The 26,428-nt window shown below is 50.9% G+C and overlaps 1 protein-coding gene across 5 annotated transcripts in view; it reads right to left on the bottom strand.

Moving 5' to 3' along the window:
• agap1 (ArfGAP with GTPase domain, ankyrin repeat and PH domain 1) overlaps window positions 1-26,428 on the bottom strand; it is a 104,716-nt gene that overhangs the window by 36,408 nt on the left and 41,880 nt on the right. For all 5 annotated transcript variants that reach the window (XM_036128282.1, XM_036128281.1, XM_036128278.1 and 2 more), the window contains 5 exons: window positions 20,916-21,043; window positions 20,681-20,842; window positions 20,510-20,602; window positions 7,429-7,533; window positions 2,302-2,464 (listed from right to left, as the gene is read on the bottom strand). In XM_036128282.1, coding sequence (XP_035984175.1) covers window positions 2,302-2,464; window positions 7,429-7,533; window positions 20,510-20,602; window positions 20,681-20,842; window positions 20,916-21,043 — 651 coding nt within the window. The remainder of the gene's footprint in view (window positions 1-2,301; window positions 2,465-7,428; window positions 7,534-20,509; window positions 20,603-20,680; window positions 20,843-20,915; window positions 21,044-26,428) is intronic.

The following is a 26,428-nucleotide window of genomic DNA, read 5'->3' as shown; positions in this document are numbered from 1 at the left end:
TCATGTGACCTGCTCCTCAGCCTTAGTAGGTCATGTGACCTGCTCCTCAGCCTCTCTGTAGGTCATGTGACCTGCTCCTCAGCCTTAGTAGGTCATGTGACCTGCTCCTCAGCCTTAGTAGGTCATGTGACCTGCTCCTCAGCCTCTCTGTTGGTCATGTGACCTGCTCCTCATCCTCTCTGTTGGTCATGTGACCTGCTCCTCATCCTCTCTGTAGGTCATGTGACCTGCTCCTCAGCCTCTCTGTAGGTCATGTGACCTGCTCCTCAGTCTCTGTAGGTCATGTGACCTGCTCCTCAGCCTCTCTGGGTCATGTGACCTGCTCCTCAGCCTTTCTGTAGGTCATGTGACCTGCTCCTCAGCCTTTCTGTAGGTCATGTGACCTGCTCCTCAGCCTCTCTGTGGGTCATGTGACCTGCTCCTCAGCCTCTCTGTGGGTCATGTGACCTGCTCCTCAGCCTCTCTGTTGGTCATGTGACCTGCTCCTCAGCCTCTCTGTGGGTCATGTGACCTGCTCCTCAGCCTCTCTGTAGGTCATGTGACCTGCTCCTCAGCCTCAGTAGGTCATGTGACCTGCTCCTCAGTCTCTGTAGGTCATGTGACCTGCTCCTCAGCCTCTGTAGGTCATGTGACCTGCTCCTCAGCCTCTCTGTAGGTCATGTGACCTGCTCCTCAGTCTCTCTGTGGGTCATGTGACCTGCTCCTCAGCCTCTCTGTGGGTCATGTGACCTGCTCCTCAGCCTCTCTGTGGGTCATGTGACCTGCTCCTCAGCCTCTGTAGGTCATGTGACCTGCTCCTCAGCCTCTCTGTAGGTCATGTGACCTGCTCCTCAGCCTCTCTGTAGGTCATGTGACCTGCTCCTCAGCCTCTCTGTAGGTCATGTGACCTGCTCCTCAGCCTCTCTGGGTCATGTGACCTGCTCCTCAGCCTCTCTGTAGGTCATGTGACCTGCTCCTCAGCCTCTGTAGGTCATGTGACCTGCTCCTCAGCCTCTGTAGGTCATGTGACCTGCTCCTCAGCCTCTGTGGGTCATGTGACCTGCTCCTCAGCCTCTCTGTTGGTCATGTGACCTGCTCCTCAGCCTCTCTGTGGGTCATGTGACCTGCTCCTCAGCCTCTCTGTTGGTCATGTGACCTGCTCCTCAGCCTCTGTAGGTCATGTGACCTGCTCCTCAGCCTCTCTGTAGGTCATGTGACCTGCTCCTCAGCCTCTCTGTAGGTCATGTGACCTGCTCCTCAGCCTCTCTGTGGGTCATGTGACCTGCTCCTCAGCCTCTCTGTAGGTCATGTGACCTGCTCCTCAGCCTCTCAGTAGGTCATGTGACCTGCTCCTCAGCCTCAGTAGGTCATGTGACCTGCTCCTCAGCCTTTCTGTAGGTCATGTGACCTGCTCCTCAGCCTCTCTGTGGGTCATGTGACCTGCTCCTCAGCCTCTCTGTGGGTCATGTGACCTGCTCCTCAGCCTCTCTGTGGGTCATGTGACCTGCTCCTCAGCCTCTCTGTGGGTCATGTGACCTGCTCCTCAGCCTCTGTGGGTCATGTGACCTGCTCCTCAGCCTCAGTAGGTCATGTGACCTGCTCCTCAGCCTCTCTGTGGGTCATGTGACCTGCTCCTCAGCCTCTCTGTGGGTCATGTGACCTGCTCCTCAGCCTCTGTGGGTCATGTGACCTGCTCCTCAGCTTCTCTGTTGGTCATGTGACCTGCTCCTCAGCTTCTCTGTTGGTCATGTGACCTGCTCCTCAGCCTCTCTGTAGGTCATGTGACCTGCTCCTCATCCTCTCTGTGGGTCATGTGACCTGCTCCTCAGCCTCTGTGGGTCATGTGACCTGCTCCTCAGCCTCTGTGGGTCATGTGACCTGCTCCTCAGCCTCTGTAGGTCATGTGACCTGCTCCTCAGCCTCTCTGTAGGTCATGTGACCTGCTCCTCAGCCTCTCTGTAGGTCATGTGACCTGCTCCTCAGCCTCTCTGTAGGTCATGTGACCTGCTCCTCAGCCTCTCTGTAGGTCATGTGACCTGCTCCTCAGCCTTAGTAGGTCATGTGACCTGCTCCTCAGAGTGGTGACCCGTCTGAAGAACCTCGGAGGCCAGAACCAGAACTGGGTTTTATTTGGGGGAACCAGGGGAGAGAGGTCTGAAATCAAGTGCCTGCCACACTTTTCAGATTTAACTGAAACATCTGGCGCTGAAGGTCCCAAACGGTACCGGTTCTGACCGGCTGGAGCTAACCGGGCTCTTTAATAACCCTCCTGTGTTTGGGTCACAGAACTTTGTCTCAGAACCCGGGAGTGTCTGGACCCACCTGGGTTCTGGCCCAGCTGCATGCTGCTCATGTCCTTGGCCAGGCCGTTGGTGCTGGGCCCGGCGGCGCCGCTGGACACGGCCCGGGGCGGCCTCTTGCCCGGTACCTTCACCGTGGTCCTCAGCAGGTCGATCTCCTTCCCGTGGACGTTCTGCATGTAGTCCTGCAGAGACAGAAACAGACCGTTAACCGGCTCGGTTCTGCTCGGTTCTGTTCGTCCGGGTCGGCGGAACAAACCAGGCATCAAACAGCCGGGCCCGGTTTGAGGCCCATGAATGGGCCCGGTGCCGTCACTCGACACGGAACATGAAGCACACACAGAACCGGTCCAAACCCGTCAGAACCATTTGGACCGACCAGATAAATTAGGAATAAGGAGAAAAAAACCCAAAGAACACAAAGAGAACCACGAGCAGAACCCGTCCAGGGTCAAACATCCAGAACCGACCCAATCTATGCTTAACAGAAGATTTAATTTAAACATCAAAAGAAACCCAAACCCTGACCCGACCCGGTCCAGAACCAGTTCTGAAGTCTGATCCATTTCACAGAGGGTCCAGAACCATAATGTTCTGGCAGAACTCAAACCCAGAACCACTAGATATAGAACCGGTCCTGAAAAATGTCCAACATGGTTTCCTAAACTGATCAACATCAAGCCACAGAACCACACAGAGTTCTGGGTTAACCCGGTCCAGAATGTCTGAACCGGACCGGACCGGGCCAAACTACAAGCAACAGGTCCGGTTCCAGACACCGAACGTGGCTCTTTACATCCTGGTGCCAAATCGGGTCCGGTTCTGCCGGTTCTGCCGGGCTTTTGTGGACTGAATTATGGGCCCGATAAAGCGGCGCCGGTCGGGCTTCATTAACGAGGCCCGGTTCTGCCAGGACCCGCCTCTCCTGGCAGCGCTCCTGACAAAAGGTCCGTTCAAAGCCAAGTGCTCCTAACGAGCCCCCGGGGGGCCCTCCAACCGGGCCCTCCAGCCGGGCCCACCGGGCCCACTGGGCGGCGCCGCCCCTCCGACAGATTGACCGCAGTAATTGACTCTCCATTTGCATCGGGGAGCTTTCAGGTCCGGTCCGGTCCGGTCCGGTCCGGTCCGTGCTATCAGGACCCGGCGGCGCCGGAGAGCAGAGACACTAGGAGGGGATGAACGATACGGAGCGGGCCGCTCCAGAACAGAACCGGTACCGGAACAGATGAGGGAGAACGAGCAGCACCGGTGCCGGACCTGACACAGGAAGAAGGTTCTGATGGAGCGGTTCTGCTTTCATCCCAGGGAGAGAAGCTGACCCACAACGTTTCACCAGAGGAAACTGATCCGAGGAGGCCACAGAACCAGGACCAGAACCAGAACCAGAACTAGAACCACGCTCAGAACCCTCTGGACAATCACAGACTTCAGCCACAGAACCAGGACCAGAACCAGAACCAGGACCAGGACCAGGACCAGAACCCTCCGGACAATCACAGAAGTTCAGCCACAGAACCAGGACCAGAACCCTCTGGACAATCACAGAACTTCAGCCACAGAACCAGGACCAGGACCAGAACCAGGACCAGGACCAGAACCCTCTGGACAATCACAGAACTTCAGCCACAGAACCAGAACCAGGTCCAGAACCTTCTGGACAATCACAGAACTTCAGCCACAGAACCAGGACCAGAAACAGAACCAGAACCCGTCCGTTCTGGGCCCAAAGGAAGTCCAACCCTTCCAAACCAGGTAGAACCAGGTTCTGCTGGTGGTCCCTGGTTCATAAACTGTATTAATATGGAGGGACGGAGCATTTTGACCCAAACTGGAGGGGGTGGTTCTGGTCGGGTTCTTGGGTCCATTCTCAGATCAGGATCCTGTAGCGGCGCCGGTGCTGCCGTCCCTTAATTAGCCGTTAATGTGATTTCTTTGCACAGAGGCGGCCAATTAGCGGCGCTGATTGGATTTCATTCGATTAGCGCCCGCTAACAGGCTAATCGGGGCGTGCAGGAGGGCCCGGTTCTGGCCCGCGGGGCGCGGCGCCGCTGTTCAGGCATCGGCGCGTGTTGATGTGTTAAGTGATGAGTTTAACACTAATTTACCGCATCGCCTCCTCTCAGCGCCGTCTGCAGGTCGGCCAAGTGTGGCGCCGGCTCCGCGGGGAGTCAAACCGGCAACCTTCAGGCCGCACCCAGACACGCCGCCCTCCGCTGTGCTCGGCCCCTAGGGGTCAGAGGTCATCGGAATGCGTGAAACCATCACTTCCTGACATCTAGCCCTTTATTTGGTGCTTTGAGCTCCAGCGCTGACAGAAAATGACGTTTTCGTTCAGAACTGGGTCAGAACTTTGGGTCGGCGAGGCTGGGTTCTGGACCGGTCTACGGTTAAAGCTAGGTTACAAACCAGGAAACCCAACAGGGAGACCAGAACCAGAACTGTTCTAGCTTTAGAATCCAATAAATATCTCCTTTAATACAATAAAACAGCTGTTTTAAAAGGAAAATCATTGAAAACCTGCAACAAAAAAAAAACACAAGAAAACAACCTAAATACAAAATAAACACTAAGACACAACTGGTCCATAAACCAACGTGTATAATTAGAAAAATAAAATTCTGTTTAACAGTTTAGTCACAAACACAAACTTATAAATCATAAATCTAACTCAATTAAATCTGACTTAAAAATGATCCAGATTCAAGCTTAAAACTGGTCTAAAACCTGATTTTTTTGTTTAAATCTGACAAAAAACAACCAAAAACGTCACGTTTGAATCAGAACCAACTTAAAAAGAAATTCTGACATAAAACCAGTTAAAACAAATCAGCTTACAGACCCAAACTGACCACAAACACATTTTCTATAAAAGATTCAGGGCCCGGTTTAAGCCGACCAGAACCAGAACCGTTCTAGCTTTAGAAAACTCCAGAATCCAACAAATATCTCCTTAAATACAATAAAACAGCTGTTTTAAAAGGAAAATCATTGAAAACCTGCAAAAAAAAAACAAAAAACACAAGAAAACGACCTAAATACAAAAAAAAAAAAACACTAAGACACAACTGGTCCAAAAACCAATATGTATAATTAGAAAAATAAAAATCTGTTTAACAGTGACTTTAACAGTTTAGTCACAAACACAAACTTATAAATCATAAATCTAACTCAAATCAATTAAATCTGACTTAAAAATGATCCAGATTCAAGCTTAAAACTGGTCTAAAACCTGATTTTTTTGTTTAAATCTGACAAAAAACAACCAAAAACGTCACGTTTGAATCAGAACCAACTTAAAAAGAAATTCTGACATAAAACCAGTTAAAACAAATCAGCTTATAGACCCAAACTGACCACAAACACATTTTCTATAAAAGATTCAGGGCCCGGTTTAAGTCCAGTCCAGGACCGGGTGACACAGCCGACCAGAACCAGAACCGTTCTAGCTTTAGAAAACTCAGACCACGTTAGAAACGTCCCAGAATTCAACAAATTAAATAAATTAAAACAGCTGTTTTGAAAGGAAAACCATTCAAAACCTGCAAAAAAACACACAAGAAAACGACCTAAATACAAAACAAACACCAAGACACAACTGGTCCATAAACCAACATGTATAGTTAGAAAAATAAAATTCTGTTTAACAGTTTAGTCACAAACACAAACTTATAAATCATAAATCTAACTCAATTAAATCTGACTTAAAATGATCCAGATTCAAGCTTAAAACTGGTCTAAAACCTGATTTTTTTGTTTAAATCTGACAAAAAACAACCAAAAACGTCACGTTTAAATCAGAACCAACTAAAAATTTTTTTTAACAAAATCTGACACACTGCAAAAAGGGAACTAAAAGTAAGTACAATTTTACAGAAATTAGTCTATTTTTCATTGATTTGAGCAGATAAATAAGACTATTTGCCAATGGGATTAGTAGTTCTACCCCTAAAATAAGATAATTAGATATTATGCACTTAAAAAATGATGATGGAGATGAGTTGTTCCTACTTAAAGTGCAAAAATCTTATGCCATTGGCAAATAATCCTATTTACCTGCTCAAATCAAGAAAAAATGCACTCATTTCGAGAAAAATTTACTTAATTTTAGTTACTTTTTGCAGTGCATAAATCCGGTTAAAAAACCCTGAGAACAAATCAGCTTATAGACCCAAACTGACCACAAACGCATTTTCTATAAAAGATTCAGGGCCCAGTTTAAGCCGACCAGAACCAAACCTTCTAGAATAAAAATAAATAATAACTACGGGGACAGAATCCAACTGTGAACGAGAGGAAAACTGACTATTCTACCGTCACGTCTCAAGCAAGAAGCAGGAAAAATATGCACTGCAAAAATGGAACTAAAAGTAAGTAAAGTTTTCTTAAAATTAGTGTTTTTTTCCTTAATTTGAGCAGCTAAATCAGACTATTTGCCAATGGAATGAGAGTTTTGCACTTGAAATAAGAACATTTAATCTCCATCATCTTATTTCAAGAGCCGGATATCTAATTATCTTATCTTAGGGGTAAAACTACTCATTCCATTGGCAGATAGTCTTATTTAGCTGCTCAAATCAAGGGAAAATATACTAAATGTAAGAAAACTTTACTTACTTTTAGTTCCCTTTTTGCAGTGTGAGGAATAGAAACAAACCGATCAGTAAAAGATGAGCTAATAACTGTTAGCGGTGCGCGCTAACACCCCAGCTGGAGGAGGAATAAACGGCGGGAAGCGCCGTATAAAGCCTCCATCGCCCCCATCGCCCTACTTTAGCTTAGATAAACTAGTTTAGAGCCCAGAACCAGGCTGAGTGATCCAACCCGCACCTTCAAAGGGCTAAACGGCATCTGGAGGCTCGTAATGGCCGCCGTATCCGAGCGAGGAGACGGCAAACACTTTGACAGAGTAAACGGCGGAGAGGCTGCCCGCCTGCTGTAATAAAGCTTTATTGTGCCAACAGGGCCGAGAGCCGGGGTAATTAGCAGAGACATTAGAGCTGATGCTCTCATCACGGGCGCCGGCGTGGGCAAACAGACGCCGAGGCCTAATTAATGCGCAGAGCGAGGCGTGTGCGCGCGCCAGCACGCGTTACGACCCAACAGGAGGGTAATGGCCGCCGTCAGAGCGGCTGCTGGGGAGGAGGCTTACGTGGAGGCTGGGGTGGTAGGTGAGCAGCCCGTTGTCACACAGCGTCACGTACTTCTTCTTCCACTCCTTGTTGAGGGATTTGCCGCTCCTCTTCATCAGCATGCCCTGCGGGAGACAGCAGACGTGGTTAGCGCGACTCAACGGACTCAACGGTGAGATATGGCAGCTCATTCTGGTTACATACGACGTTTTTATCAAAGATTATCACGTCCTGCTGGTGTATTAGTTATTATTTTGTTGTGTTATGCTTTGTTTTTGCTCAGTTTGTTAGCAAATAAAGCCGAAAGTGCATACTGCAGGGGTTACAACGAGGAAGCGGCTAACGGCTATTAGCATCTCCAGGTGAAACAATGCAGAATGGTCCAAGATCCAGAAAAAAAAGCACAAAAAATCTATAATTCCATGAGGGAAAAGCCTGGAATGTCTCTGTGAATCCAGTCTGAACGTTGGTGTTCACTGAAGCTAAACCTGCCTAGGCTCAGATGTGACGCAGAGTTGACTGACATGAGTAAATGTTCTGATATGAGGCTCTTAAAGTTGCTGTAGATCGGCTTATTTAATTAATAATAGTTGGTCTCCATCACGCCGAGCTGCTGCTTTACTGTGAGGCGATGCAGAGGGTCAGGCTCAGTCCACCATTATTTAATTTATTAATTAAGCAAACCGGCTTTATGACAGTTCTGAGATACTGCCACTAGATGGCGCCACGTCTGTTTACGTCTGCTAATCATACCCGGTACTGGGGCTATTTATCCACAAAAAGGACCATCAAAACATCATCAGGATGGAGCCCTGGTGTATATAACCATATTTTATCATGATCAAACGATTTTTGGTCTTGTTTATTAGCATATAATGTGGGTATGTACCTTTAAAAGTTTCCTTTGCCCATATTTGGACTTCCACCTTGATAGCAGAAATTCTGCTTTACTGTCATCTTGTTACATTTGGACCAGTAACTGTGATCTGTTAAACTTTAGCGTAAAAATAAAAGGTAGCAAACTGGAAAACCTCATTTACTAACAAGATGACCTGCACTGCCATGGCAGAGGTCATATTTAGGGCCAGTTCAGTCCGTTTGTTTGACCAACCTGGAAATGTTTGTGTGTATGTAGAACCTGTACAAAACAGGGCGGTAGATCAAAGTCTACCCTCCAGCTGATCTAACATTAGCCAATTCAGGCAAACACTGGTCTACCTTTGGTTACCCGGTACAACACCGGTCTGGAACCGGCCCAACACTGGCCCACAGTAACAGTCTAAAACTCGTCCAATATCTGTCAGGAACCAATTTGACACTGATCAAAACAAGTACGTCTAATCTAACACCTACAGCCAAAAACAAAGCAGCACGACAACCAACTCCCTCCCACTTCAGCAAGGAACACAGTGGTCCGGTTACTGGTCCTGTGATCGGTCCAGTGATGGGTCCAGTGATGAGATCGGTGATTGGTCTAATAACTGGTCCAGTTATCGGTCCACTGGTCAAACCGGTGATTGATCTAGTTATTGGTCCTGTGATCGGTGCACTGATCAACCTGGTGATCGGTCCGTTGATCAAACCAGTTATTGGTCCGGTTACTGGTGTGGTGATCCAGTGATGGGACCGGTGATGAGATCAGTGATTGGTCTAATAATTGGTCCTGTGATCGGTGCACTGATCAAACTAGTGATCGGTCCGGTTATCGGTCCATTGATCAAACCGGTTATCGGTCCATTGATCAAACCGGTTATCGGTCCGGTTATCTGTACGGTTATCGGTCTATTGATCAAACCGGTTATCGGTCTATTGATCAAACCGGTTATCGGTCTGGTTATCTGTACGGTTATCGGTCTATTGATCAAACCGGTTATCATTCCATTGATCAAACCGGTTATCGGTCCATTGATCAAACCGGTTATCGGTCCGGTTATCTGTACGGTTATCGGTCTATTGATCAAACCGGTTATCGGTCCATTGATCAAACCGGTTATCGGTCCGGTTATCTGTACGGTTATCGGTCTATTGATCAAACTGGTTATCGGTCCGGTTATCTGTACGGTTATCGGTCTATTGATCAAACCGGTTATCGGTCTATTGATCAAACCGGTTATCGGTCTATTGATCAAACCGGTTATCGGCCTGGTTATCTGTACGGTTATCGGTCCATTGATCAAACCGGTTATCGGTCTATTGATCAAACCGGTTATCGGTCCGGTTATCTGTACGGTTATCGGTCTATTGATCAAACCGGTTATCGGTCTGGTTATCTGTACGGTTATCGGTCTATTGATCAAACCGGTTATCGGTCTGGTTATCTGTACGGTTATTGGTCTATTGATCAAACCGGTTATCGGTCTGGTTATCTGTACGGTTATCGGTCTATTGATCAAACCGGTGATCGGTCCATTGATCAAACCGGTTATCGGTCTGGTTATCTGTACGGTTATCGGTCTATTGATCAAACTGGTTATCGGTCCAGTGATGGGAGCGGTGATGAGATCAGTGATCGGTCTGGTTATCGGTCCAGTTATCGGTCCTGTGATCGAACCATTGATCAGACCAGACAGTTGCTTAAAGTTTAAAAATGCAAACACAGAAGCTGCTTTTACAAAGAAAAACCTTGAACATGCTAATAAAAGAAACAAGCCTAAACACAAAACTCTACATTTAGCTCAAATAAACCTGGAGAAAATGAAGCCACACCTGGAGTATAGCCTTTATTCAACCAGAAACGCCTCCAGCTGTGGCTCAAAAAGAACATGACCCAACCTCCACTTTATCTTTAGCACAACATCAGGAGGTCCAAAGAACCTGAAGAACCGTCAACGGATCAAAAGGCAGAGAACCCAAATGCTGCTGAGCCTAACAATGTTAACCAGAGCAGCTACACGAGGACACGCTCTCATCTCTGCCTCACACACGGACTCACGCCGTCCTAATCGTGCATTTATCCCGAGTCTGGATTGGTCGTAGCGAGAGCTAAACGACCACCAGAGGCTGTGAAGTGGAGATAACGAGCTCACGGCCAGAAGACGTCGGGACGCCCAAACAACATGTCAGCGGCGGAAAGAACGCAGAGAATGTGGGGAAATCAGCACTTATTTAATTGTCTGAATCTTTATCTCTCTCTCCTACGCACATCAGCCGCGGCCCAGTGAGCGTTTAGGCCCGGCGCGCTCTCCCTCGCTCCTCCGCCGCCCACACTCCATTGGAGCAGCGTTCATTAGGTAAGAAGGGGGAGAGCGGGAAGGTCAAAAAGGAGGCGAGAGGGAGGCGGCGGCGGGGGATAAAACTGTCCGCTGATTAGCAATTACAGCCGCGCTGCCACGCGTGTCACTTCACTGGACCTCTACAACATTAACACTCCGACACAGGATATTAATAGAGTCCGGCCGTGAGGGGAGGAAGAGCAGGAGGAGGAGGAGGAGGGCTGGATGGACAGGCCGGGTGATGGACAGAAGCCTGCTCTCCGCTCAGCTCTCATTAGGGCGGTGGGTGGCGGTGAGAGACGGCGGCGGGCCCCGGCTGACCCCCGCCGGCGCCGGCGGCTCACTCCGTGTAATTGGTGGCGACAAAACGCCACGAAGAAACGCTGCAGAGTGACAACGAAGGGAAGGAAGGCGGCGGAGACGGAGACGGCAGTGCCTCCCAACGCGGCACTGAACCGACTCTGATCGCGCCCAGCACGCCAACCCCAGATGCTCGGCGGCCATGTTCAAACCGACTCCAGCTGCTGTCAGGAGGTCGCCGCGGCAACAGGGGCTCCCCGCGGTGCGCTAAACACGACGCGACGAGCTTCCTGCTGCGGCCGAGTGAAGGCTGCCGGCAGCCGCGCCGCTGTCAGGCCGGCTGACCGTCCGTTAGCGCCTGTTAGCGCCCGTTAGTGCGTGTTAGCGCCCGTTAGCGCATGTTAGCGCCCGTTAGCGGCTTTAAGTGGCGGCGAAACAGGGATGATCGCCGTTAAACCGACCCTGCTGGGGAGAATAAACCAGAGCAGCCGCCAGATACCAGAGAGAAAGGCTGCAAGAAGAGAACTAAAAATCAGTAAAAATTTTCTTGAAATGAATGTATTTTCCCTTTATTTGAGCAGGTAAATAAGATTATCTGCCAATGGGATGAGTATTTTTACCCCTAAAATAAAGATAATTAGATATACTTCACTCCAAATAAGAAGATGGAGATAAATTGTTCCTATTTTAAGTGCAAAAATCTTATTCCATTGGCAAATAATCTTATTTACCTGCTCAAATCAAGAAAAAATACTCTCATTTCAAGAAATAATTTCTTATTTTCTATTTTTAAAACAAAGGGAATAAACCAGACGGCTCTTAAAGGAAAACGACAGTTTAATCTGATTTTTGCCAGAAAAACCGCAGGGATTTTGGTAATTTCCTGATTTATTCATCAAACTATTTTATCTTTACACTAATACTGATATTTTATGGACTTCAGGTTCATAAAATATCAATTGGATATAATGTACTTGAAATAAGGTGATAGAGAAGAGTTCTTCCTATTTTAAGTGCAAAAATCTTATTCCATTGGCAGATTATTTTATTTACCTGCTCAAATCAAGTATAAATACACTAATTTCAAGAAAAATTTACTTATTTTTAGTTGAGTTTTTGCAGTGTGGCGTGCCGAGGCGCTGCTGGTCCAGAAAACGTCACTAAAACTGGAAATATTTGTCAAAGCGGGCCGGATTTCTTTCTCCCTACGAGGACCCTGATCCCCCCCCCAGGTTTGACGGGGCTTTTCATAAAGCCGAGTCCCCCCTTGAAATAAAACACATCCACTGAGAGATAAAGTGCGGCGGCGAGCGGCGAAGGAGGCCTGAACGGAAATAAACCGACGCTTTTCTCCCCAAACCTTTCAGGACTCGGGCAGATTAATTCCCCCCATCCGTCCCCGGGATGACAAGCGATCAGTTTGCATGAGAGGAAGGCTAATTGAAACCCTCCTGATGGGTAATATCCTTCATTATTCACCTCTGCGGGCCCCGTGACACACTCCCTTTACCTTCGGGAGGCGGCGGCGCCGCGGCAGCCATGACGGGCCGCAAGGTCCCCTCCTGGGGAGGATGGGTGCAAGATAAATACGTCCTGAGACGTACTCCCGGTGCCTGGGTGAAGTATTGGGAGCTAGCGCTCGGGAAAAGGTCGCTAGCTCGGGGGGCCGGCGGATGGAGTCATCCGTTAGGCGTCCGAGGGGCATTAGCGAGGTTTGTGGGTCCGAGCCGTGGGAACGTTTGCCCCATCGCCGCGGTGAGGAATCGCACCGCGGCGCTTAAGAAAAGGTCGCGGCTCGGGGGAAGCCGTTCGTTAGGAGGCGCCCCCGGCCCCCCCCCTGATTAAAGACGGGAGCCGTCACGTGTCCCACAGAGGGACACACAAAGGTCCGGTCCCTGGCAGGAGAACAACACGGAGGCCATTACGGCCCTTCACCCGGCCAGCAGATCCAGATAGAGGCCCCCGCCCCCGATGGCCCCCCCTAATCGCTCCATCTCCCCCATTCTGCCCGGACAATGGACTCTTCCCGGGCCTGACAGCGCTGACAGGGGGGGGCCGCCCCCCCCTTTTGTCCCCGCGGAGTGGGACGGTAAATTAGAGGAAGGTGGGATTCTGCCGTCTGATCCGACCCGAGATCAGACCCGGGATCATCCATCACGGTCCAGACGGGCCGAGAGTGTGAGGCGCTGATTAGAGACGGACAAAACGAGGCGGGGGAGGGGGGGTTCTGACCCGCTCTGAGACAACATCACCTCTCTGACCCAACGGCGCCGATAACGACCTGCAGGACCCGTGTTTCTGGACCGGTTCTGTAAAGTTCGTCTACGAAGCGAGACTGAAACCACCAGAACCACGACTACCGCAGGTTCTGGACACAAACCTTTAGGGTGAAACTTACCGGTTCTGGCCGCTGAACCCCGGCGCCATTTCACCAGAACCAGAACCTTTGGGACAGACCGGCTAAAAACTGGGGCTCAGCGTTAGGATGAGTTCTGTTAAAGGTCCGGTTCTAAAACATCCCATCAGCGAGTTCAAATGGATCCAGAACTGCTTATTGGACCAAACGTGAGGTCAGAGTGAGCAGAACCGGGAACCGGACCTTAATGACACCTGATGGAGGGGTAGATGATGCGACCCTGGCTTCACATGAGCAGAACCTTGGTTCTGGTGGCCGACCGGACCCGACCTACCTCGCCTTCTTCTCTTTATGACGAGCAGAACCCTTCATGGTTCTCTGTTGTTGGCACGGACTTCCCCGGCTCGGTTCTGACCCGTCACTGAAACCGATTATCGGACCGCGGCGGCAGAACCGCTCCTCCTCTTCCCTCCCAGGAGCTTCCTGACCCGGCGCCGGATGATGGACCGATTAGAGCGCAGCTTTTGTCACCTGGTGCGGCGGAACCGGAGCGGCGGCGGGAGAACGGCGCCGCCGCGTATCCGCATCCGTCTCCACGCCAAGGTCGGCGCTGACGAGGCGAGGACAGCGAAGGGCGAGCCCAGGGGAGCCGCACGCCATCAAAGAGCAGCAGCGGGTGGGGGAGGGGCTGCAGAGGGTTTATCTGCTAAGAGTTCTGGGTAATTAATTAGAAACTCAATTATCCAAACCTTCCTTCAACAGTCTCCATTCATTAGCGCCGAGGAGGCCGCCGCCGTCCTCGCCGCCGCCGCCGCGCGTGGCCCGAGCACCCGGACCCCCTCGCACCGGGCCGGTTCTGATTGACGCCTGTGTTCCTTCTCTTAATTATCCCCCCCCCCCCCCGAAAAGGCTCATCTGCTGGTGACAGCAATGTCATCACAGCCAACATGGCTCCCAGCGCCGCCAGCCGTTGTCGGGGAAATGATATTTTTCCAATGGGGCGGAGGGCGGGCCTCATTACGGCCCTGATAGCGGCTCTTTAATATTCACCGTCTTAATTAGGGCCGCGGTTAATTTCATTAAATTCCTCGGCTGCTAAATGAAGCAGATTATGAGACATCTTTTACTGCCGAGCGTGAAATTACAGCCTGCCGCTGCCAGTGGCGCCGCCGCCGCCCTCATGAATCACCGGGCGCCCCGCCGCAGAACGTGGGGGGGGGGCAGAACCACCCGGCCCGCTCCAGGACCCAATCAGAGTGGAGGTTCTGGTCTGGGTCCAAACGGGGCAAGCTGCTGGTTCCCCGGAGCCAATGGCGGGTTCTGGAGACTAAAAAAGGTTCTGGGTGCCTTCCTGAGTCAGCAGAACTTCAGCAGAACTTCCTGAAACCGGTCCGGGTCGACGTGGACCAGAACCAACTAAACGGGTCGAGCTATTCCAGCAGAAAACTGAATCCGGATCCGGAGCGAACCTTGAAATCAGAATCAACCGGCGCCTCGGACCCGATTCACGCAGGAACCGACCCAGACTGCGGAGCAGAACCCGATCTGCGGGTCAGAACCAGCCGTTTTATCAGACGTTGTACCGGGCTTCACGTCGGGTTCTGGCGCGCCGGTTCTCCAGCTGAGGTTTGTGGACGGGAAGAGCGGTTCTGGACCTCCAAGTTGGGTCGGATCAGATGAAGCGGAGGAAGAGAGCGGGTCTGAAAGCCCACCGGAGCAGAACCGCCTGGACCCAAAAGGACACAGCGAGCAGTACAGCTCTCACGAACAGACGGGCTCAGCTACGGCGGGTCCGGTTCTGAAGCCCGCCCCCCCAGCAGAACCCGGCCCCCCCTCCGGACCGGCCCGGTCCCGGCGGCCCAGCTGCTGTTTTTACAGGAAATTAATCTGTCAGCTCGCTGCTTCCTGTAATTATCGGTTAATTAGCGGCGCCGAGCAGATGTCGAGGCTCCCCGCGCCGCAAACAAAGCTGCCCTTCAGCTGGAGGCCCGACCCGGTTCCTACCCCCCCCCCCCCCTCCAGACGGGGGAACCGGCTTCAAACGGACCTTCAGAGCCGGACGGTTCTCCTGGATCTGGACCTCTGGGAGCAGAAAGCCTCCCAGCTGGCGGCCGCCTAACGGTGGCACACATCACCATTTACTCCCATTTAAACTGATCAATTAAAAATCCCCACTTAGGTTCAAACCGTAGGTAAAAAACAGCATCTTTGATAATTAAGCTCAAACAAAGACATTTTAGGTATTTAAGTTCTGGGACGGCCTAGTCAAAGTCCAGCCCTCAGACGTTCAGGGAGCTGAACCGCTGCGGCTCCATGAATGATAATTAGCTGTAATCTGTGGCCCTGACGCCGGAGCGGGGGGGTAGAGGGGGGGGGGGAACAAGCGGCAGGTCTTGTCCTCGTGTCTCGGGGTGTGTTTGTGTTCATTTCTGCGTCTAATTGAGTCAGAGTGGCGGATCAGAGCGGCCCCGCTCTGAACCCCCGGTGTGTGTGAGTGGTTTTAATGAGCGCCGGCTCTCCTAACGAGGGCGTTCCCGCCTTAACAAAAGGCGCAGAGAGGCGCCGGCACCTGGAGATGTGGAGAGGCGCGCTGAGAGGGGCTCTAATGAGACGAGGGGGCCGAGGTCCAGACACACCGGCAGGCAGGACGCACACACACACACACACGCTGAGGAGAGGACATATTAGGAGATCTGACGGCTTCTACAGCAACACTTTACCACTAAACGAGGCCCATTTCCACTGAAGAAGAGCCTGGAAGTGCTCTGCTGCTTAATTGGACCTCAGCACAGAACCGCACCGGGATCTAGAGCCGCAGCCAGAACCCTCAGTAAAGAGCAACCGGATCAGAAAGTTCTGCTCGTTAAAGCTGCGTCTCCTGCTGCCAGGACTTCCTGCTTCCTGTCCAATCAGAGTGCTTCCTGTTTGGTCTCACCTCTGAATGGTTCTGGAGGTTCTGTTCGACCCGTCTGCAGACACAAACTGGTACCGGTGAGTCCCCCCTTAAGGGCTCCGGAGCTCCCGGCCTGTTTATCCGGTCGCCACGGTGATTCCCGCCTTCCCAGGCGAAGGCGGGAATCACCGTGGCGATCAGTGACTCAGCGTTTTCTGTCCTCCAGCCCCGACGCTAATCCGCCGTCAGGTCCACTTGGACCTTTCTGGATGGAACCGGACCAGAAAACGTCCTTTTGTTTCTGACCCGGGTCTGAAGACGTCACCTACACTGCAAAAAGAGAACTAAAAATAAGTAAAATTGTCTTGAAATGAATGTATTTGCCCTGGATTTGAGAGGGTAAATGAGATTATTTGCCAATGAAATGAGTATTTTTACCCCTAAAATAAGATAATTAGGTATACTGCACTTGAAATAAGATGATGGAGATGAATTGTTTCTATTTTAAGTGCAAAAATCTCATTCCATTGGCAAATAATCTAATTTACCCTCTCAAATCAAGGGCAAATACATTCATTTCAAGACAATTTTACTTATCTTTAGTTCTATTTTTGCAGTGTAAGCCAGAATTCGGACCAGAACTGGGTCCGGCTGAACTCTGTCATGTAGGCCAGATCAAACGCTCTGATATCAGCGGCTCTTCAGGTCCAACAGAACCTGGGCGACGGTTCCTGGATGCTAACCATGCCTTCCTGCTGGGCCGCCATGTTTGTAGTTTCCTAATGTTCTCAAATTAAAGACGTTTTCACACGTTTTGCAGCTTTTCTTTACCTATAAACATCAAATTAGGCATAAGAGTCTGTACGCTGAAAAAACTTATCTAAAATTAAGTAAAATGTTCTTAAAATTACTGTATTTATCCTTGATTTGAGCAAGTAAATAAGATTATTTGCCAATGGAATGAGTATTTTTACCCCTAAAATAAAATAATTAGATACCCTGCACTTGAAATAAGATGATGTAGATGAATTGTTCCTATTTTAAGTGAAGTAATCTTATTCCATTGGCAGATTATCTTATTTACCTATTGAAATCAAAGAAAAATACACAAATTTAAAGAACATTTTACGTATTTTAAGTTCCGTTTTTGCAGTGTATTTCAAACCGTTTCTCTGACCCGTGACACTCAGACGTCTGATGGGCTCTGCTGTCGCTCCGCAGTGTAAAACTTTATCGACAGAGCCGGCAGAGCGGAGGCGAGCGGCAGACCCCGGCACGTTTCATGTGGAGCGGCCGAGTCCGTAATGAGACTCTGAGGCGGCACCACAGAAGAAGAGGAGCGTTTGAAGGCGCGGTAATTGCCTGATCCGGCGGCGCGGCTCCTAACGGCCCGCCTCCTAACGACCCGGCTCCTGACGGCCCGGCTCCTAACGACCCGGCTCCTGACGGCCCGGCTCCTAACGACCCGGCTCCTGACGGCCCGGCTCCTGACGGCCCGGTTCCTAACGGCCCGGCTCCTAACGGCCCGGCTCCTAACGACCCGGCTCCTAACGGCCCGGCTCCTAACGGCCCGGCTCCTAACGGCCCGGCTCCTAACGGCCCGGCTCCTAACGACCCGGCTCCTAACGGCCCGGCTCCTAACGGCCCGGCTCCTAACGACCCGGCTCCTAACGGCCCGGCTCCTAACGGCCCGGCTCCTAACGGCCCGGCTCCTAACGACCCGGCTCCTAGCGACCCGGCTCCTAACGGCCCGGCTCCTAACGGCCCGGCTCCTAACGACCCGGCTCCTAACGACCCGGCTCCTAGCGACCCGGCTCCTAACGACCCGGCTCCTAGCGACCCGGCTCCTAGCGACCCGGCTCCTAACGGCCCGGCTCCTAACGGCCCGGCTCCTAACGACCCGGTTCCTAACGACCCGGCTCCTAACGACCCCGCTCCTAACGACCCGGCTCCTAACGACCCCGCTCCTAACGACCCGGCTCCTAACGACCCGGCTCCTAACGACCCCGCTCCTAACGACCCGGCTCCTAACGACCCGGCTCCTAACGACCCGGCTCCTAACGGCCCGGTTCCTAACGGCCCGGCTCCTAACGGCCCGGCTCCTAGCGACCCGGCTCCTAACGGCCCGGCTCCTAACGGCCCGGCTCCTAACGACCCGGCTCCTAACGGCCCGGCTCCTAACGGCCCGGCTCCTAACGGCCCGGCTCCTAACTACCCGGCTCCTAGCGACCCGGCTCCTAACGGCCCGGCTCCTAACGACCCGGCTCCTAACGGCCCGCCTCCTAACGACCCGGCTCCTAGCGACCCGGCTCCTAACGACCCGGCTCCTGACGGCCCGGCTCCTGACGGCCCGGCTCCTAACGACCCGGTTCCTAACGGCCCGGCTCCTAACGACCCGGCTCCTGACGACCCGGCTCCTGACGGCCCGGCTCCTGACGACCCGGCTCCTAACGGCCCGGCTCCTGACGACCCGGCTCCTGACGACCCGGCTCCTGACGGCCCGGCTCCTGACGACCCGGCTCCTAACGGCCCGGCTCCTGACGACCCGGCTCCTGACGACCCGGCTCCTAACGACCCGGCTCCTAGCGACCCGGCTCCTAACGACCCGGCTCCTGACGGCCCGGCTCCTGACGGCCCGGCTCCTAACGACCCGGTTCCTAACGGCCCGGCTCCTAACGACCCGGCTCCTGACGACCCGGCTCCTGACGGCCCGGCTCCTAACGGCCCGGCTCCTAACGGCCCGGCTCCTAACGACCCGGCTCCTGACGGCCCGGCTCCTAACGACCCGGCTCCTGACGGCCCGGCTCCTAACGACCCGGCTCCTGACGGCCCGGCTCCTGACGGCCCGGCTCCTAACGACCCGGCTCCTGACGGCCCGGCTCCTAACGACCCGGCTCCTGACGGCCCGGCTCCTGACGGCCCGGCTCCTAACGACCCGGCTCCTGACGACCCGGCTCCTGACGGCCCGGCTCCTAACGGCCCGGCTCCTAACGGCCCGGCTCCTAACGACCCGGCTCCTGACGGCCCGGCTCCTAACGACCCGGCTCCTGACGGCCCGGCTCCTAACGGCCCGGCTCCTGACGACCCGGCTCCTAACGGCCCGGCTCCTGACGGCCCGGCTCCTAACGGCCCGGCTCCTAACGGCCCGGCTCCTGACGACCCGGCTCCTAACGACCCGGCTCCTAACGGCCCGGCTCCTAACGGCCCGGCTCCTAACGACCCGGCTCCTAACGACCCGGCTCCTAACGGCCCGGCTCCTAACGACCCGGCTCCTAGCAACCCAGCTCCTAACGACCCGGCTCCTAACGACCCGGCTCCTAACGACCCGGCTCCTAACGACCCGGCTCCTAACGACCCGGCTCCTAACGGCCCGGCTCCTAACGACCCGGCTCCTAGCAACCCAGCTCCTAACGACCCGGCTCCTGACGACCCGGCTCCTGACAGCCCGGCTCCTAACGGCCCGGCTCCTAACGACCCGGCTCCTAACGACCCGGCTCCTGACGGCCCGGCTCCTAACGACCCGGCTCCTGACGGCCCGGCTCCTAACGGCCCGGCTCCTGACGACCCGGCTCCTAACGGCCCGGCTCCTGACGGCCCGGCTCCTAACGGCCCGGCTCCTAACGGCCCGGCTCCTGACGACCCGGCTCCTAACGACCCGGCTCCTAACGGCCCGGCTCCTAACGGCCCGGCTCCTAACGACCCGGCTCCTAACGACCCGGCTCCTAACGGCCCGGCTCCTAACGACCCGGCTCCTAGCAACCCAGCTCCTAACGACCCGGCTCCTAACGACCCGGCTCCTAACGACCCGGCTCCTAACGACCCGGCTCCTAACGACCCGGCTCCTAACGGCCCGGCTCCTAACGACCCGGCTCCTAGCAACCCAGCTCCTAACGACCCGGCTCCTGACGACCCGGCTCCTGACAGCCCGGCTCCTAACGGCCCGGCTCCTAACGACCCGGCTCCTAACGGCCCGGCTCCTAACGACCCGGCTCCTAACGACCCGGCAGTCTGGTGATCAGAGCGGCTCACCTGCTTGATGGGGATGGCCCGCCCGCTGCCGATGCTGTCGACCCGGCTCCTAACGGCCCGGCTCCTAACGGCCCGGCTCCTAACGGCCCGGCTCCTAACGGCCCGGCTCCTAACGACCCGGCTCCTAACGACCCGGCTCTTAACGACCCGGTTCCTAACGGCCCGGCTCCTAACGACCCGGCTCCTAACGACCCGGCTCCTAACGGCCCGGCTCCTAACGACCCGGCTCCTAACGACCCGGCTCCTAACGGCCCGGCTCCTAACGACCCGGCTCCTAACGACCCGGCGCTGTGATGATCAGAGCGGCTCACCTGCTTGATGGGGATGGCCCGCCCGCTGCCGATGCTGTCGGCCCGGCTCTCCAGGCCCTTCTTCTCCTTGTCCGGGTCGCTGGCCTTCCTCGACTGTGGAGCGAAGCAACAAGACGTCATCAGGTGAGGCCCCAGAACCGGGACCAGAACGGGTCAGAGATCTGGACTCACGGTGAAGAGGTTGGAGCGGCGCTTGGACTGCTTCCTGACGGGCGTGGGCGTGTTGGCGGCCTGCGGCGCGTCGATGCGCAGCTCCTTCTGGCTGGTGCTGGGCGTGGACGGCACCGACGACGAGTAGTCGCTCAGGCTGCCGCCGCCACCGCCGTTACTCGTCTGTGGGGGGGAGAAACAGACGGGTCAGAGGTTCTGGACGGCGCCGGGCTGGAGGAGGACCTGCGGGTCGTACCTGGCCCACGTGGACGGCGGATGGCGGCGCCGCGCAGACGGACGTGTGGCTCGGCGAGTTGGGGAGCGACTTGCAGGGTCCGATGGAGAGCTGCTGCTTCTTCCTGACGGCCACCACCTTCTGGGCCACTGCGGCGCCAACGACAAGCAGAGACACAGTTAGAACCGGACCAGAACCGCTCACAGTCCCAGGGACTCCACACTGCAAAAACAGACTAAACTAAACTAAAAATAAGTCATAGTTTTCTTATAATTAGTGTATTTGTACTTTATTAGAGCAGCTAAATAAGATAATCTGCCAATGGAATGAGATTTTTGCACTTAAAATAGGAACAACTTCTCTGTCAACTCTTATTTCAAGTGCATTATATTAAATTATCTTATTTTAGGGGGAAAAAATACTCATTCCATTGCACTGCAAAAACATATCTAAAAATAAGTCAAATTTTCTTAAAATTAGTGTATTTATCCTTGAATTGAGCAGCTAAATAAGATTATTTGCCAATGGAATGAGTATCTTTGCCCCTAAAATAAGATAATTAGACATCCTGTACATCAAATAAGATGACAGGGATTAAATGTTCCTATTTTAAATGCAAAATCTCATTTCATTGGCAAATAATCTTATTTACCTGCTCAAATCAATAAGAAATACACTAATTTAAAGAACATTTTACATACTTTCAGTTCCCTTTTTGCAGTGTGGTTCTGGTTCTGCAGAGCAGGCACACAAAAAAAAAAAACAGATCTAAAAATAAATAAAATGTTCTTAAAATGAGTATTTGTCCTTGATTTGAGCAGGTAAATAAGACTATTTGCCAATGGAATGAGATTTTTGCACTTAAAATAGGAACAATTCCTCTTCATCGTCAAATTTCAAGTGCAGTATATCTAATTATATTATTTTAGGGGTAAAAATACTCATTCCATTGGCAGATAATCTCACTTACCTGCTCAAATTTAGGACAAACACACCAAGTTTAAGAACATTTTACGTATTTTTAGATATGTTTTTGCAGTGCAATGGAAGGAGTATTTTTACCCCTAAAATAAGATAATTAGATAAAATGCACTTGAAATAAGATGATAAAGAGGAATTGTTCCTATTTTAAGTGGAAAAATCTCATTCCATTGGCAAATAGTCTTGTTTGCCTGCTCTAATCAAGGACAAATACACTCATTTTAAGAAAATTTTACTTATTTTTAGTTCTGTTTTTGCAGTGCATTAACCCCCGCTGCAATAAACACGGCCTCTCTCGCGCCGCCGCTGCTTTAATTAGACTCGTTAAAGCCCCGGGGCTCCGTTAACGAGTGGCCGTCGTTAGCGCTCCGCCTCAGGTGACGGTGGGCGGGGCCAAGGGCAGCGGGACCACAGGCCGGCCTCGCCGCTCTTTAAAGAAGCCTCTGCGGCGCCGAGAGGCCGTTCAGAACGAAAACAGACCGTGAAAGGAGGCGAGGGGCCAGCGAGCCGCCGCCGCAGAGCCACCGGCGAGAGGACCCACCTGGCAGGCCGTATTTTAAGTGCTGAGCGCAGTTATGATAAGGTTGTGCTAAATATTTAAACTACGCGGCTAATGCAATTTAACTTTGTCCATCAATCTGGGCCGAGCGCCGAGAAGCGGCCGTTCCCCCCTAATGGAAACGTCTCCCCGCTGATCAGATTTATGGCGGCGCCCGGCTGAGGCGTGACGAGGCAGAGGGGCGACTCGGCTTCATTAGGACGCAGAGAGCAGCCAGAATGACCAGAACGACCAGAACGACCAGACAGGAACGCTGCAGAGAGGCGCCGCTCGGGTCCAAAGCCTCAGGACGGAGGAAAACAGACAGACGGTACCGGGGGGCTCCCTGCACCGGCGTTCCTCAGGGCTCTGAGCCGGGAACCTTTGTTTCCAGCTGGAGAAACAACTAAATCGTGGTTTTAGGGGGAAAAAAGCTGGATGTGTTGGTCCTTTATTGTTTATTATTGGTACATATAAAACAGCTTAATACAAAAATCAAGATTTAGAAGCTCTACACTGCAAAAAGGGAACTAAAAGTAAATAAAATCTTGAAATCATTGTATTTTTCCTTGATTAGAGCAGGTAAATAAGACTATTTGCCAATGGAATAAGATTTTTGCACTTAAAATGGGAACAATTCATCTCCATCATCTTATTTCAAGTGCAGTTTATCTAATTATCTTATTTTAGGGGTAAAAATACTAATTCCATTGACAAATAGTCCTATTTAGCTTCTCAAATCAAGGAAAAATACAGGGATTTCAAGAAATATTTACTTACTTTTAGTTCCCTTTTTACAGTGTAAAGTGAAGATGAACACGCCTGCACTGCAGAAAGGAACTAAAAGCAAGTCAAGTTTTATCAGAAATGACTCGATTTGAGCAGATAAATGAGATGATCTGCCAGTGGAGTAAGGTTTTTGCACTTAAAATAGGATCATCGTCTTATTTCCGCTGCAGTTTGCCCAATTATCTTATTTTAATGGTCTAAATACTCCTTCCACTGGCAGATAATCAGATAAAAAAGGACAAATACCCTCATCTTAAGAGGATTTTACTTGTTTTAGCTCCTGTTTGCAGTGACAGACTGATTAAAAAAGCCAACATGTAACCACAGTTTCCATTCCTGTCTTTTAATTTTGAAGGAATCAGACGTCAGTCCTCTCTCGCCGCTGCTGCTGTGAGGATATTTACACACGGATGCGCCCTCTCGGTGCTTCCTGAGCCGTATTTATGCACGCGTGGTCATTACGGCGCGTTAATGAGCGCTAACCAAGCAGCCAGAGTCTGCACTCTGACACGCGTTATAAAGAGGAGAGGGAGAGTGCTGTCGCTGTAATTAAGCTAATTAAATTAGGCCGCTGATGGACGACAGGCCCCGTGCTGTCACCCCCCCCCCCCCCTGAATCCCTCACACCGAGGTCACCCTCCCTGCACCCAGCCTCACAGCCACAGTAACGGACTCCCTCCGTCTACCAGGACGCGTTCCTGTCCACCCCACAGTTACGCAACGCAGGAGGCCCCGCCCCCTCACGGCGAGTCGCTGGTGGTCACCACGGAAACGCCGTCCACGCTCTCACCAGGCGCTGCTTAGATCCCACAGGAAGTCGTAAACAAGCCTGGACACTTTGTTTAGTGGCTGCTGAGGGTTTGAATTACTAAAAGTTCTAATAATGCGGTCTAATAATGTGTATATTATGTGTTTTTATGTATATATTATGTAATATTACAGCCTTTAAGTTCACCTCACAGTCTAATAATGTGTATATTATGTGTTTTTATGTATATATTATGTAATATTACAGCCTCTAAGTTCACCTTGCGGTCTAATAATGTGTATATTATGTGTATTTATGTATATATTATGTAATATTACATCCTTTATGTTCAGCTCACGGTCTAATAATGTGTATATAATGTGTATTTATGTATATATTATGTAATATTACAGCCTCTAAGTTCACCTTGCGGTCTAATAATGTGTATATTATGTGTATTTATGTATATATTATGTAATATTACATCCTTTAAGTTCACATCGCGGTCTAATAATGTGTATATTATGTGTATTTATATAATATTACATCCTTTAAGTTCACCTTGCGGTCTAAAAATGTGTATATTATGTGTATTTATGTATATATTATGTAATATTACATCCTTTTAGTTCACCTCAAAGTCTAATAATGTGTATATTATGTGTATTTATGTATTTATTATGTAATATTACAGCCTTTATGTTCACCTCACGGTCTATTAATGTGTATATTATGTGTATTTATGTATATATTATGTAATATTACATCCTTTTAGTTCACCTCAAAGTCTAATAATGTGTATATTATGTGTATTTATGTATATATTATGTAATATTACAGCCTTTATGTTCACCTCACGGTCTATTAATGTGTATATTATGTGTATTTATATAATATTACATCCTTTAAGTTCACCTTGCGGTCTATTAATGTGTATATTATGTGTATTTATGTATATATTATGTAATATTACAGCCTCACGGTCTGATAATGTGTGAAGATGCACCAAATAACGCTCCAGCACCGTGCTACATCGTAGCCGTGATCATCTGATGCAGCGGCGCTCTGGGCAGGTAAACCCAGAGCCTGGCAGCTCGACCTGCTTCCTGATTCGTTCAGCTAACAATTAGCTCGCCACTTGGCCCGTAAATCCATTTCATCGACTCATATTTGCAGCTCCTGAACATTTAATTTAGGAAAATCAAGATTTTTTTTAACCAATCCAGGGCGTCAAAATACTCCAAAGAGGAAACCTCTAAGTAGTTTCTCTCACTCTGCTGAGTTCTCCTACTGCTCTCCAGTCTGCATTGTTTGTTGTTATTTTAGCGTCATTTTTCTCTTCATAGAAGGTACACCTGGTCTGGTGTTCTGTTAGCTGTGACATCATCAGGGAAGGCAGATCCTCCACTATTACCATCTAACATAGAAAGTACTCCTGGATCAATGTGAGCTTCTGTGCTTTCTGTGTCTCTGCTCTGTCTTCTCTAACATTGAAAGTACTCCTGGGTCAATGTGAGCTTCTGAGCTTTCTGTGTCTCTGCTCTGTCTTCTCTAACATAGAAAGTACTCCTGGGTCAATGTGAGCTTCTGAGCTTTCTGTGTCTCTGCTCTGTCTTCTCTAACATAGAAAGTACTCCTGGGTAAATGTGAGCTTCTGTGTTTTCTGTGTCTCTGCTCTGTCTTCTCTAACATAGAAAGTACTCCTGGGTCAATGTGAGCTTCTGTGTTTTCTGTGTCTCTCCTCTGTCTTCTCTAACATAGAAAGTACTCCTGGGTCAATGTGAGCTTCTGAGCTTTCTGTGTCTCTGCTCTGTCTTCTCTAACATAGAAAGTACTCCTGGGTCAATGTGAGCTTCTGAGCTTTCTGTGTCTCTGCTCTGTCTTCTCTAACATAGAAAGTACTCCTGGGTAAATGTGAGCTTCTGTGTTTTCTGTGTCTCTGCTCTGTCTTCTCTAACATAGAAAGTACTCCTGGGTCAATGTGAGCTTCTGAGCTTTCTGTGTCTCTGCTCTATCTTCTCTAACATAGAAAGTACTCCTGGGTCAATGTGAGCTTCTGTGCTTTCTCTGTCTCTGCTCTGTCTTCTCTACCATAGAAAGTACTCCTGGGTCAATGTGAGCTTCTGAGCTTTCTGTGTCTCTGCTCTGTCTTCTCTAACATAGAAAGTACTCCTGGGTCAATGTGAGCTTCTGAGCTTTCTGTGTCTCTGCTCTGTCTTCTCTAACATAGAAAGTACTCCTGGGTCAATGTGAGCTTCTGAGCTTTCTGTGTCTCTGCTCTGTCTTCTCTAACATAGAAAGTACTCCTGGGTCAATGTGAGCTTCTGTGTTTTCTGTGTCTCTCCTCTGTCTTCTCTACCATAGAAAGTACTCCTGGGTCAATGTGAGCTTCTGAGCTTTCTGTGTCTCTGCTCTGTCTTCTCTAACATAGAAAGTACTCCTGGGTCAATGTGAGCTTCTGAGCTTTCTGTGTCTCTG

The sequence above is a fragment of the Fundulus heteroclitus genome, chromosome 24 (assembly GCF_011125445.2).
Source record: "Fundulus heteroclitus isolate FHET01 chromosome 24, MU-UCD_Fhet_4.1, whole genome shotgun sequence".
NCBI classification, from domain to species: Eukaryota; Metazoa; Chordata; class Actinopteri; order Cyprinodontiformes; family Fundulidae; genus Fundulus; species Fundulus heteroclitus.
The sequence above is the reverse complement of the archived record's forward strand: the minus strand, read 5'-3'. Positions and strand labels throughout refer to the sequence as shown.